Below are 12,613 nucleotides of genomic sequence, written 5' to 3'. Positions count from 1 at the left end.
TCCCCCCCCCCCCCCCAGGTGGTCTGGCCTGTGTCTGAGTCTTGGGCTCTGCTGTAATAACCCTGGTTACGCGCTGACCAGGGCTCAGGGCTGTAGACAGAGAGGCTTTTGTCCTTTCTGTCACCACACAGCTGACCAGAGTGGGGGGAAGTAACAGTGGTCCAGCTTCTCAGCTCAGACACACCACCTCAGGGGGCGCCCAGGGCCACCAGGGACGTGGCAAGAGCATCTGAAGGATTTTGCAGTGACAGTGGCCCGTGTGGGGTTCAGGGCCGGGCACGGTGCCAGCGGCCTCGGTTTGTGTTGACGTTTGCTTTCATCCCAGCCTCCACAAGCCTGCTTCCTTGGCGGGGCCCCGGGCAGGAGTCGAGTCACACCTCAGGCTGGATGCACAGGTCCTTGTACACCGTCTCCACGGTGTGGCACACGTGCTTGAGCTCTGTCTCCAAATGGATGATCTTCGCCATCTTCTGGGTGAACTCTTGGAGCTTTTCCTGAATGATCTTGTTGTGGTGGTTGTAAATCTGATACATCCTCTCTTCTAGCTTCTCTGTCAGGTCTGAAACCTTTTAAAGAATAAGGCATGTTCTTAGAAAAGTCAAACAAAGGACATCACATTTGTTTTAAATGGCTCGCTAAGATTTCTGCAATTTATCTTATAAAAATGGTAAAAAAAAAAAAATTCCAGTGACTGGAGGTGAAATTGCTTATATTTTGAAAGTTTTTAAATGTTTATTTTGAGAGAGAGAGAGAAAGCACAAGCAGGGGAGAGGCAGCGAGAGAGAGAGAGAGAGCGAGAGAGAGAGAGAGAGAGAGAGAGAGAGAGAGAGACAAACNGGGAGAGACAGCGAGAGAGAGAGAGAGAGAGAGAGAGAGAGAGAGAGAATCCCAAGCAGGCTCTGTGCTGTTGAGCTGATGCAGGGCTCGATCGCACGAACAGTGAGATCATGCGCTGAAATCAAGAGTCAGATGCTCAACTGACGGAGTCACCCACATATATGTATGTATATATATATACTGAACAGGCTCAACCAGCTGAGGAAGGAAATACATAACAGAGACTGGAAGAAAACATGACAAAGTAGTCTCTGAGTAATGGGATCATAGAAATTTTTTTAATGTTTATTTTTGAGAGAGAGAGAGAACATGCATGCAGGAGGGGTGGAGAGGGAGTGAGACAGGATCCGCTCTGTGCTGTCAGAGGCTCGAACCCACGAACAATGAGATCATGACCCCAGCCAAAGTCAGACACTTATAACCAAGCGGGCCACTCAGGTGCCCCAGAATTTTAAGTAATGTCTACACCCCATGTGGGGCTTGAACTTATAACCCCAAGATCAAGAGTTGCAGGCTGTACTGACTGAGCCAGTCAGGGCCCCCACACACCATTCAACTTCTGGGGGACAAACGGGGGGACAATGAAGGCTCTGCCTCAGCCCCTAGTCCCATGGCCATTAGCACTGGCATGAAATAAGAGGGCTGGGCCGTGGGCGCAGATGGACCTTCGTCGTCATCCTGGTTCCTTCACGTGGCACTCTCTGCAGGTTGCCTAGCATCGTGCCGCGGATTTAACACTCAGCAGCAGCTCCTTCCCTCCCCTTTCATAGGATGCCCTCCCCCTGCAGACCGGGGCTATGCAGTGTGGGGGAGAAACTGTCACCTTGATCTTGAGGCTGTCCCTGAAGTTGGTCATGAGTGCATGGTCCTTCTGCCTGCTCTCGTTGATGTTTTCAATCAGCTCCTGGGCCCTCTTCTTCAGGATGTCGATGCTCGAGTCCAGAGAGGAAAAGTAGGGTCCTGCCTTCCCTTCTAGTATCATCAGCTGGCGGTTGGCACTGGAGGTGGCGACAGAGGGGCTAGAGACCTGACTTCTGAAAGGACAGGAAACTGAGGTCAACACCAAACTCTCCTGAGAGCTCTGGTCTGAATTAGCTGTGTGGGGGGAGAGGAACCAGGGCTGTGTGTCTCTGGCGGGCGATGCTGGTTGATTTCAGTCACACCCCGCCCTCAGGGGCAGGAGCAGTATCCCCGTTTTAGAACTGAAGAAACAGACCAACAGGTGCAAACAGAATCCACCTAAGGTTCCAGAACAGGGGGATTTGCCTGATTCCAACACCCACAGTCATTCTATTACACCAACTTGCTGCTTTGAAATGAGCATCGGTTATACTATTTATAGTATATAAACAACTATAGATCGGGGCAGAGACTGTAAAAATCTAGAAGGATTTTGCACATATTGGGTGCCTGGGGGGCTCAGTCAGTTGAGCGTCTGACTCTTGATTTCGGCTTAGGTCATGATCTCATGGTTCGTGAGATCAAGCCCCATGTTGGGCTCTGAGCTGACACTGTGCAGCCTGCTTAAGATTCTCCCTCCTCTCTCCCTGCCCCTCCCCTGCTCTTGTGTGTGCTCTCTCTCAAAATAAACATTAAAAAAATTAAAAAAGGATTCTGCATATAGATTGCTTTGTCAAAACCTGTAAGGGTTTTTAATTTTTTTTAAGGTTTATTTCTTTTTGAGAGACAGAGTACGGGCAGGGGAGGGGCAGAGAGAGAGGGAGACACAGAATCCGAAGCAGGGTCCAGGCTCCGAGCTGTCAGCACAGAGCCCGACGTGGGGCTCAAACTCATGAGTGGTGAGATCTTGACCCGAGCTGAAGTTGGATGCTTAACTGACTGAGCCACCCAGGTGCCCTGAATCTCTCTATTCTTTAAACAGGATTGGGGGGCTTGCATCATTGTTTCTGGGCTCCATTTCTTTTTGTCCTTTATCTCTGCTTTATGTGATCTGTAGGCACCTTCCATGTGTCAGGCAGTGTGCTAAGCTGAACGCCTGTTGCTGCGACTTCTTGGCCATGCTCTGGGCTTGGTCCACTCGTCGTCTTTGCCTACGTCACAGCTAAGGACCCAGGCTGTGTGGTTGTCCCTTTCTCAAGGTTACTGGCCAGTGTGCGGCAGAGCTGGGTGTGGGACCCGGCTGGCCTGACTCCCAGCCTGTGTCCTGCTGCCCCTCGGGTCCTCAGTTTCTTCGCCTCTGAGGTCCTCCCAGGTCTTAATGGCTGAGACTCAGAGGGGCCAAGAGAGCAGTTCCTAAACACACCAGTTGACAGGCCACCATAAAGTCAGCCAAGACCACAAGCCAGGCATTCCTTAGAAAATTCCGTCTTGATTTTTGGATGCTTTCCCCATAAAACTATTTTTTCTTGGTGGTTTCCTGACTGCCTAAGCTCTTCCCTTTGGCTCAGGGTACAAGCACAGTAAAACCCGAGGACAAGAGCCTGGGTGTCAGAGCTCTCACCTGCATGAAGGTGCTCAGGCCCGACTTGGGCTGTGTCCGGGCCCTCGAGTATTCCTTCCGAAAGCATTTCTTGCTTCTTTGGCCTTGTGTTGCTCTCTGACTTGACCTGTGAGGCCTGGCCCAGGCCAGTGCTCCTTTGAGAAGCTGTCCAGGACCCTGTCCCTGTCTCTGTCACTGCATGTGTTGGTCACAGCTCACATCCCTTTTCCCCCCAGAGGGTTGTGTCCTATTTATCACCAAATTCCCAATACTCCCACGCAGTAAATCTTCCATTGTTTGTCAAATGAATGAAGGACACCTTCCATCTGATCTCTTCCTCCCTCCTCCGGCTTTATACAGAACATACAAGTTCACCAGCCTCCAAGGCAAGACACGTGTGGCCAGTGCATTTATCAAGATGGGAAAGTGTGTCCCTGAGGCAGATAATCTAGAGCAAAGATTTATGTCAACTAGAAAACAACAAAGCAACTAAAGCCTTCCTGAGCATTCTCATAAAAAGTCATTTTACTGCAGGACAAAGGTTTATTAAAAGAGTTTATGACCCCCTTTGGCTTGTGATTACTCCTTTCCCACAGGGAAGTGAGTCAAAAGGAGATTCATCCAGACCTTGGACACTAACATTTTTTTTTTGTTTTTCTTATTTTTTAAGATTTTATTTTTTTTAATTTATTATTAATTTTTGGGAGGGGTGAGAGAAAGGACTCAGGTGAGTGAGGGGCAGAGAGAGAGAGAGAGAGAGAAGCAGGACTCGAGCTCACAAACCATGAGATCATGTCCTGTGTTGAAGTTAGATGCTTAACTGACTGAGCCACCCAGGCGCCCCTTAAGATTTTATTCCTTTTTTTTTTTTAAAGATTTTTATTTATTTCTAGGAGAGAGAGAGAAAGACAGCGTGAGCAGGGGAGGGTCAGAGAGAGAGGGAGTCACAGACTGAAACAGGCTCCAGGCTCTGAGCTGGCAGTCAGCACAGAGCCCGACGCGGGGCTCGAACCCACGAACCGCGAGATCATGACCTAAGCGAAAGTCAGACGCTTAACCGACTAAGCCACCCAGGAGCCCCTTAAGATTTTATTCTTAAGTAATCTCTACACCCAACCTGGGGCTCAAACTCCCGACCCTGAGACTGTGCCAGCCCGGTGCCCCCACACTGCTATTTTAGCATTCAGACTTTTGTAACATTTGGACACATGTGAAAAACGCAAAGTGGATGGCTCTTAAAAAGACAAGCATGCGCCGCATGATGATAATTAAGTTGGGGACACTAGTTCAAGAAAACCTGGCGTTCGATCTCCCTGAGGCGTCAAGCACCGACTGCCCTCCTGTTCAGCTCTATTACTTCAGTCTCCAGCTGAGGGCCTCAGGTGCTCTTCGCTCCAACGCTGAGTCACACCCACACCAAAACCCCGCCCTGGCTCTCCAGAACCAAGTGCTGTATTTTTTCTCAAACTCAGGAACTTGAAGGACACTGGAGGAAATAATGATCCCGTGAACAGGGTCACTGCAGTGTCCTGCTCTCTAGCCTCTGGGAGTCCCCAGGGTCACTGGGCATCCTGTCGTGCTCTGGTCACCTCCCTCGCATTCCTCTCAGCCGGTCCAAACTTTCATCATCCTCCTGACCCTGACCCCACACATGCCTCCCTCACGCTGAGCAGATGCAGAAACAGCGCAGGCCAATAACTCCCTCCACTGCCCCCCATAAATGGATCCACAACTACCCTTCCTCTTTCCAAACTCCCAGCGTGGCAGGCAGGGAAGGGCTCTGTGCCTCTGCCGGGCTCCTGATCCCAGTCCCCTTTGTACCTTGCCCTCTTCTTGTACCTTTGATCTCTATTTCCGGCCGGCCCTTTCCAAGGCATGTCATCGCCAGTTTTGTGTTAAAACAACACACAGACCCACACCCCTCCCCACAAACACCAGGTACCGCTTGGCCAGCCACCTTCCTCTTTCCTCCCCTTCACAGCCATGTAGCTCTTCTAGAAAGAGCTGTTGACACTTGCTGAACACATTTTCTCACCTCTCAGCCCACTGTTCCTGCCCCAGTTCTCAAATGAAGAGTCTTCTGCCAAGGTCCCCGGTGGCACCTGGCAGATACCTCAGACCATAATTCCCTTGAGCTTCCGGCTGCAGCTGGTGCTCCTGCCCACCCTTCCTTGCCATTGCCATCACGTGGCGTCCTCAGGCTCTGCTGCTGGCCCTGCTCTCTTCCCTTTGTACCATTGTTCACATCTTTGCTCTGAAGCCAGGACCCCCCAGCCTCCAACCTGCTGGCCTTTCCTGCTAAGCCACCGCCTCACAATGCACAACCTGTCATTCCCCAAAGGCACCCTTGTAGCTGGGATATCCTGGCAGTCCCTCTCCCTACCTATATCCTGCCTCTTCTAGAAAGTCTTCCCTGGGTGAGTTATGTGCACACAACAACTACCGTGTCACCGACTGCCCCTTAGCCTCCCCCCGTGGTCTCTGGGAGGACTGGGCCATGCGTCACTCATCTTCATGTCTGCAATACCGACACTTCATGACAGCAGTGGTAAAGGGGCATGGAATAAATGAATGGCCAGCAAGTGCTTTCATTACCATCCGTGTTCCAAAGCTTCCAAGCTTTTCTCTGTCCACGCCTGTCTCCTGAGCTCCCAACAACATATCTGACTGCCTCCAGACCTCATCTACTTGGCTGTCCCAGAGGCATCTCACACTGCTCCGAATTCGCACGTCAATATGAACATCCTCCTGTGACACCGAAAGCCACCTCGTTCCCATGCCAGGAACTTAGCAGTGAGCCTAGAGTCCAGCTTCTCTCTGTTCCTCCACATCCGGTGAGAAAATCCTCCCTTCTACCTCCTCAACCTCTCCCAAATCTCTCATTTCCTCTCGATCTAATCATTTGCAACTCACCTATCATTTCTCACCTGGTCCCTAGGGACCTTCTGAACTGCAGTCTATGCCCAGCTCCCGCCTGACAGCCTAGGAGAGCCCCCACCTGCCACAGGCCCAAGGACACTCCCGAGCACGGCACACAGGGCCTTCCCGGGCCCTAGCTGCTACCTTCCCTTTCCACCTTCCACTCTGAGCAATTTGGAACCTTCCACAACCTCACCATTCGGAGTTCCTGCCACAGCACTCCCACAGTACCCCCACTCACTGATCACGACACTGCCATGGTTTATACACATCCCTTCCTTCCAGCACGCCGTGCACGCTCAGGGTGGGGACTGCGTTCTGCACACCCCAAGGCAGCTCAGATAGTCACCGGATGCTTAGAGGAAGGAACTTCCAGAGCCAGGTGTAACATTCCTGCTCACAAACTTCCTTGTGCCCATAGTCGCCTTGTCTGACACCATAAGGATCCTGAAATTAAAATCAATGGTAAAAACAGGTGCTTCTTTTTATGTAATTGCTCACAAGCTGCTGACAGTTCACGGTCACTCCTTTCTCAGGCTCGAGGGACGGGGCTGGAGCGGTCTTCGTGGCAGTGATGCAAACGGTGAAAAATCACTTGAATTCATCTCGTTCAAATTTTGTGGTGGGACAAAGGCCTGCATCAGATGTCTGCAGAGAGCTTCCTGATTCTTTCCAACCTCTCCTTTGGGGATTTCTTTCTTCCCATTTCATTTTTCTTAATACTCAGCAGCTGCATATTAATCAGGATGCTAATGAATCACAGGCTTCCCTGGGCCTGCGCTCACCAATTAACTTTAATAAACAAAACGCACAGTGCCCCCTTCGCTGGCTTCCCCCGTTCCCAGGCCTGCTTCTGCTGCCCAACCCTGGATGCAGGCCAGGGAATGGAAGCAGGGCAGGNAAGCTGTGAACTCTTTACCACACTCATCCATTATGATCTGTCCTAAGGAGTCCCGAATTCGGTTGCGAGGATTAGGACACAGTTCCCGAGCAGAGCCCGAGCTGGCAGGGGGGCTGGGAACGGTGAGGAAATGGGTCTGAGTGAAGACACCATCTGTTCGCTCCAGGTAAAGCTGTGATTGGCAGGCGTGTGAGCCAGAGCCGCCCGCTGGCGGGGCCCCCCCTCCGTGGCCTCTAACAGATATACAAGTAAACAATCCGCCAGCCACTTCTGACCACCGCGGGCGGCAGGCCCAGGAGGGGAGGCAAGCTAATCAAACATTCAAGGAGGAGCACAACAGAATCTCCGCTGCTCGGGCAAAATGAGGTTTTGCTGAAGTCCAGCCAGGAAGGGGGAAGGTTTGACTCAAAGCTATGGAGCCGCTCCTCACACTCTGCTTTTCTCTCTCGAAATGTGCTCACATTTCAGTCATGTCACTGAGTGTCTGCTGCTGGATCTATTAATTGGCCCTTGCACTGGTTCTAATCCATCTGTCTTTTCGGCCCAAAGCTCTCATGGACCTTCTTGAAGTCTCTGATATGCTATTGCCTGTGTCTCTTTGCCACTTAGATCCAAGTCTAAACATGCTCTTTGCAGGAAGATTGTTATCAAATGACTTCAGTCATTTCCTTCTTTTTTTCTGGTCCTCAACTGATAGTGCACGCCTAGAAACCACCCCACCTAGGAGCCGGCTCTACAACTGAGGAATCTGGGAGGTGGGGAGAAGCTGACTTTATACCCCGAGTCCTCAGGGTCCTGTCCCGAGCCCGGCCCCAGGTGAGCTCACTCACCCTGCAGCTGCCCCTGAAACAGTGACTCCCACAGTGCCACCTGCAGTCCCTCGTCCCACCCTGGGTGCCAGGTCAGCAAGTCCAGCTGTACTCTGGATGCATTCGCGTACACGTCCCCGGTCACCTCAAGCTCAATAAGGGCAAAATGGAACCCGTGTTCTTGCCTCTGCCACCGAAACCACTGCCTGCTGGAAACCAGTCCAGAGCGGTGCGCTAGTAAACATTTAGCAAGCGGCTCTCTGGGGGGGGAGAAAAAAGGTCTGATTTGTACTGCTTGCCAATTTCCATGGCACAGACTCCCACTATAGCCAATTTCAAGCCACCAACACAAAATCACTAAGTGCCGTGCTGGGAAGAGATGTGTAGGACCCGCGCTTGGCGCTGGGAGGCGCTGACTGCAGCGCACCACAGCAGGGGGTCCTGGTACCAGTCACAATGCCAGATGCGCGGGCATTTTCATTGTTTTGCGGCGCACTGGCCGGGAGGCATCCTCGGGGCTTCCCCTTCCGCACGCCTCACTGAACGGCCCTGTCACCCCCTCGCGTTCTCTCCACCTGCCCTGCTAGACGCTACCGCCACAGGAGGCCTCCCCACGTCCCCCCGCGTCCCCTCCCACCCATTCTCCAAGGCGAAGCCAGTGCCTTTGTAATACGGGAACCAGAACGCGGCCGTGGCACGTCTCTGAAACGTCAACTCCCCTCCTAGGTGCCTGCCCAAGAGAAATGAAAATACACACACCCACACCAAAATGTACATGGACTTTCACGGCAGCCTTACCCACAAGCAGAAACAACTCAAGTGTCCATCAGCCAGTGAGGGGATACATAAAATGTGGGGGATCCGTAACATAGAGTATTATTCAGCCACACAGAGAAACGGAGTTCTGATACACGGAAAAAGCCTGAAGACTCTGCTCAGTGATAGAAGCCACTCCCAAAGGACCACATAAGCGTATGATTCCGTTTAGACGAAATGTCCAGGGGAAGCAAATTCAGAGACCGAAAGTAGCGGTTACCAGGGGCCGGGGAAGATGCAGAGACTAGGGGACGATGGCTAAGGGGGACAAGGTTTCTCTGTGGGGTGACGAAAAGGTTATAGTTGACTGTGGTGACGGCTGCACAGCTCTGTGAATATACTAAAAACAACTGAATTGTGCATTTTAAGTTCATGAATTGTAAAGTATGTAAGTTATATCTCAATAAAGGTATTGCCAAAAAAGTCCTCAGAATAAGTCCATAGGCGACAAAACGCCCTGTGAGCAGGCCCCTGCCAAGCTGGCCGGCGCCGCTCCTGCGCTGCCCCCGCACCCACACCCCCGCCACACCAGGCTGCCTTCAGCCCCCTGAACGGCACAGGTTCTCACCTCCTCCTCCCACCCCCACCCGCCATCCACCCTGTCGTACCTTTGGATTCAGGATTGCTTCTTCAAGGGCGGCGTCTCTGGCTCCCCATTCAGGGCTGGCTGCCCCCAGGGAAACGTTTTCCCAGCACCCCAAGCTCTCCTCAGTCACTTGTTCTGTCTCTGCCTCTCGGTCACATGGGAGCACTGGGGGGCTATGAACACATCTGCCCGGTGGACTCGGGGTGCCCTGCTGCTGATCACAATGCCTGCCTGACGCGCTGGCCGCACCACCGTTTTGTGAGCACACCGAGCTTCCTCCCACTCGGCCCAGCAGATGCGGGTCGGTCCCCAAGGCCTCCTGGCTGTTCCCTCCCATGAGACCTCCTTAGGAACTTCTCTGACTATTCTAAACTTCCTGTCACTCCAGTTGCTCCTTACTCTGCTTTGTTTCTTCACAGCACTTGCCACCCATCGAAATCCCGTTATTATTACTATGATTATTACTGATCTCTCTTTTAGAAAGTCAGTCTCGCAACAGACCTAGAATAGGTGATACAACATTGAGGTAGAAGAACGAAGTCGGAGGACTGATACTACTTGGCCTCAGGACGTACTGTAAAGCTGCAGTGAGCCAGACGGTGTGGGATTGGTGAACAAATAGACAACAGAGCAACGGAACAGAGTAGAGAGCCCAGAAATTNCAACCGATCTTCGACACAGGAGCAAAGAAAATTCAACAGAGAACAGAGTCTTTATAACAAATGCTGTTGAAATAACTGGACAGCCGTGGGGGACAAACAACCAGACACAGCCCTCACACTTTCACAAAAACGAGATCACAGACCTAAATGTCAGACACAAGACTATAAAACTCCTGGAAGATATTGGGGCGCCTGGGGGGCTCAGTCAACTGAACGACCGACTTCGGCTCAGGTCATGATCTCACAGTTCGTCGGGCTCTGTGCTGACAGCTCAGAACCTGGAGCCTGATTTGGATTCTGTGTCTCCCTCTGTCTCTGACCCTCCCCTGCTCACACTGTCTCTCTCTCTCTCAGAAATAAATAAAACATTAAAAAAAAAAAAACTCCTGGAAGATATCAAAGGAAAGAATCTAGAGGACCTTCTTAGATAATATATCAACAGAAAAAATTGGTAAGTTGGACTTCATTAAAATGAAAAACGTGCTCTGCAAAAGACACAGTTAACAGAATGAAAAGCCACAAACTAGGAGGAAATCTTTGTGTAACACATGCCTGATAAAGGACTGGTCTAAAATACACAAAGAACTCTTAAAAACAGTAAGGAAACAAGGGCGCCTGGGTGGCTCAGCTGGCTGAGTGTCCAACTCTTGATTTAGGTTCAGGACATGATCTCACGATCATGAAATCGAGCCCTGCACTGAGCTCACACTGAGCGTGTGGCCTGCTTGTGATTCTCTCTCTCTGCCTTTCCCCTGTTTGCACTCTCTCTCTCTCAAAACAAACAAACAAAAAACCAATAAGGAAATAAACAACCAGATTAAAGAATGAGCAGAAGATCTGGACACCTCACCAAAAAAGGCATATATGGATGACAAATATGCAAAGGAAAAGATGTTTAACTTCCTATCTCTTCAGGAAACTGAATCAACGCAAGGAGATGCTACTTCACACTTACTAAAATGCTGCAAATCCAAAATCCTGACAATACCAAGCGCTGGAGAGGATGGAGAGCAACAGGAACTCTCTTTCACTGATGATGGGATATAAAATGGCACGGCCTCACTCTGGAAGACAGCTTGGCAGTTTCTTACAGAATTAAATATACTCTTATGGGGCGCTTGGGTGGCTCAGTAGGTTAAGCATCCGACTTGGGCTCAGGTCATGATCTCACGGTTCATGGGTTCGAGCCCTGTTTCCGGCTCTGTGCTGACAGCTCAGAGCCTGGAGTCTGCTTCGGATTCTGTGTCTCCCTCTCTCTCTGCCCCTCCCCCTCTCATGCTCTGTCTCTCAACCTTAAATACACTCCGAATCTGACTTCTCATCATCTCGCAGACACACACCCCCACAGGCCAAGCTGGAACCACCCCTGGCACCGAGATGATTCCGATCCCACCACCTCCTCACGGGTCTCCCAGATTCCGTCCCGCCCTCACCAACCTATTCCCCACATTGGGCGGCCAGAGGGAGCCTTTTACTTCAGTGAGTGCGCTGCTGAAGCGAGCGAGGGAACCTTGTACCTCAAACGTCTACAAAAGTCCAGGTAGTAGATCTTTTCAGCTTTGTGGGCCCTGTGGTCTCCGTTGCAAAAACCTGCCTCGGCAGAAGCAGCCACAGGCAAGCGCAGCCATGTTCCAATAAAACTTTATTAACAACAGTCTGCCCTGCCGCAGTCTCCTCAAGCCTCCCCGTTTCAAACCTTTTCGTGGGTAACTAGCACCCAAAGCCCCACTCCCTGGCTGTCCCTCTTCCTAGCTCCCTGCTGCGCCCCTCCCCCACAGCGCCGCCCACCCTCATGGCTCACTGGTCTCCTCCTCCACGAAGACCTCCCTGATTCTCTGATCTAAACCGGCACTCTCTCCCTGGCTCCTCCCGCCCCCAGCGTCAGCACCCCCATGACTGCTACATATTCCCGAGGTCACGGTCTGCACCGTGTCCAGCACGCGGCAGGGGCGTGACCGGTCGGCGGAGCAAAGGCGCCCGCGGCGGACACTGGCAGCGTCTGGCGAAAGAACTGGGTGAACGAGGAGGGCCCGGGGGTCTGTGTGGACCCCGTCGCGCTGGCGGCTTCCTCACCTGGCTGGCCCCCAGCCGGCTTCCTCCTCGCGGCCCTCGTCGTCCTGCGGCCGCTCCTTGCTGTCGCCCAGCTGCGGTGGCTCCTGGTCCTTGCACTCTACGACGGGCGTGTCCACCTGTGAGCACAGCCAGTGCTTGAGAGGCCAGGGGAGGGAAGGCGAGAANCTCCTGTCACGCGCCATGCTTCGGGCCCCCGGGCTGTCAGCGTGTCAGTCACCCGGCCCGTCCGTCAGTCAGTTAAGAAATCGGGGCCCGGTCGGGCGAGGCGTGGCCTCGATGGTACGAGACGAGCAGCCGGGTTCGGGTCCGCCAGGGAAGCCCGAGATCTCGGCCGTTCCCCAGTCTGTCCGCCCGCCCCCCCCGCGAAGGCAACAAACGCAGCGTACTCCCTGTCGCTCCATCCTGTCTTTTCCCGCCTTCTCTTTCACGGTCTCTGCGCACGCGCCGGCCCCGCCCCACGGCTCGCCCGCCGCCCCGCCCCCCCGCGCACGTGCTGTATCACGCGGTTCAGGTTCCTCCTCTTTCTGGGAACTTGCGCGCGCAGCGCGGCGGAGTCGGCAGTTAATCGGC

At 52.6% G+C, this 12,613-nt stretch overlaps 2 protein-coding genes across 3 annotated transcripts in view; one reads left to right on the top strand and one right to left on the bottom strand.

Moving 5' to 3' along the window:
- Positions 1 to 414, top strand: part of GCDH (glutaryl-CoA dehydrogenase) — a 6,938-nt gene extending 6,524 nt beyond the window's left edge. The window contains exon 14 of the transcript XR_013335529.1: positions 326 to 414. The gene's annotated coding sequence lies outside the window, so the exon portion shown is untranslated. The remainder of the gene's footprint in view (positions 1 to 325) is intronic.
- The window catches only part of SYCE2 (synaptonemal complex central element protein 2), a 13,592-nt gene extending 1,089 nt beyond the window's left edge, over positions 1 to 12,503 (bottom strand). The window contains exons 1-4 of one of the 2 annotated variants that reach the window (XM_077765671.1): positions 12,430 to 12,503; positions 12,044 to 12,159; positions 1,661 to 1,871; positions 378 to 566 (exon numbers count right to left, since the gene is read on the bottom strand). In XM_077765671.1, the coding sequence (XP_077621797.1) occupies positions 378 to 566; positions 1,661 to 1,871; positions 12,044 to 12,159; positions 12,430 to 12,444 (531 nt within the window). In that variant the 5' untranslated portion in view covers positions 12,445 to 12,503. Of the gene's footprint in view, positions 1 to 377; positions 567 to 1,660; positions 1,872 to 12,043; positions 12,178 to 12,429 lie in introns of both variants that reach the window. The other variant, XM_077765662.1, reaches the window with a different exon arrangement.
- Positions 12,504 to 12,613: the final 110 nt, after the last annotated feature.

The sequence above is a fragment of the Crocuta crocuta genome, unplaced genomic scaffold (genome assembly GCF_008692635.1).
Source record: "Crocuta crocuta isolate KB4526 unplaced genomic scaffold, BGI_CrCroc_1.0 scaffold693, whole genome shotgun sequence".
In the NCBI taxonomy this organism is placed as follows: Eukaryota; Metazoa; Chordata; class Mammalia; order Carnivora; family Hyaenidae; genus Crocuta; species Crocuta crocuta.
Note: the sequence above shows the minus strand (reverse complement) of the source record. Positions and strands in the feature narration are given on the sequence as shown.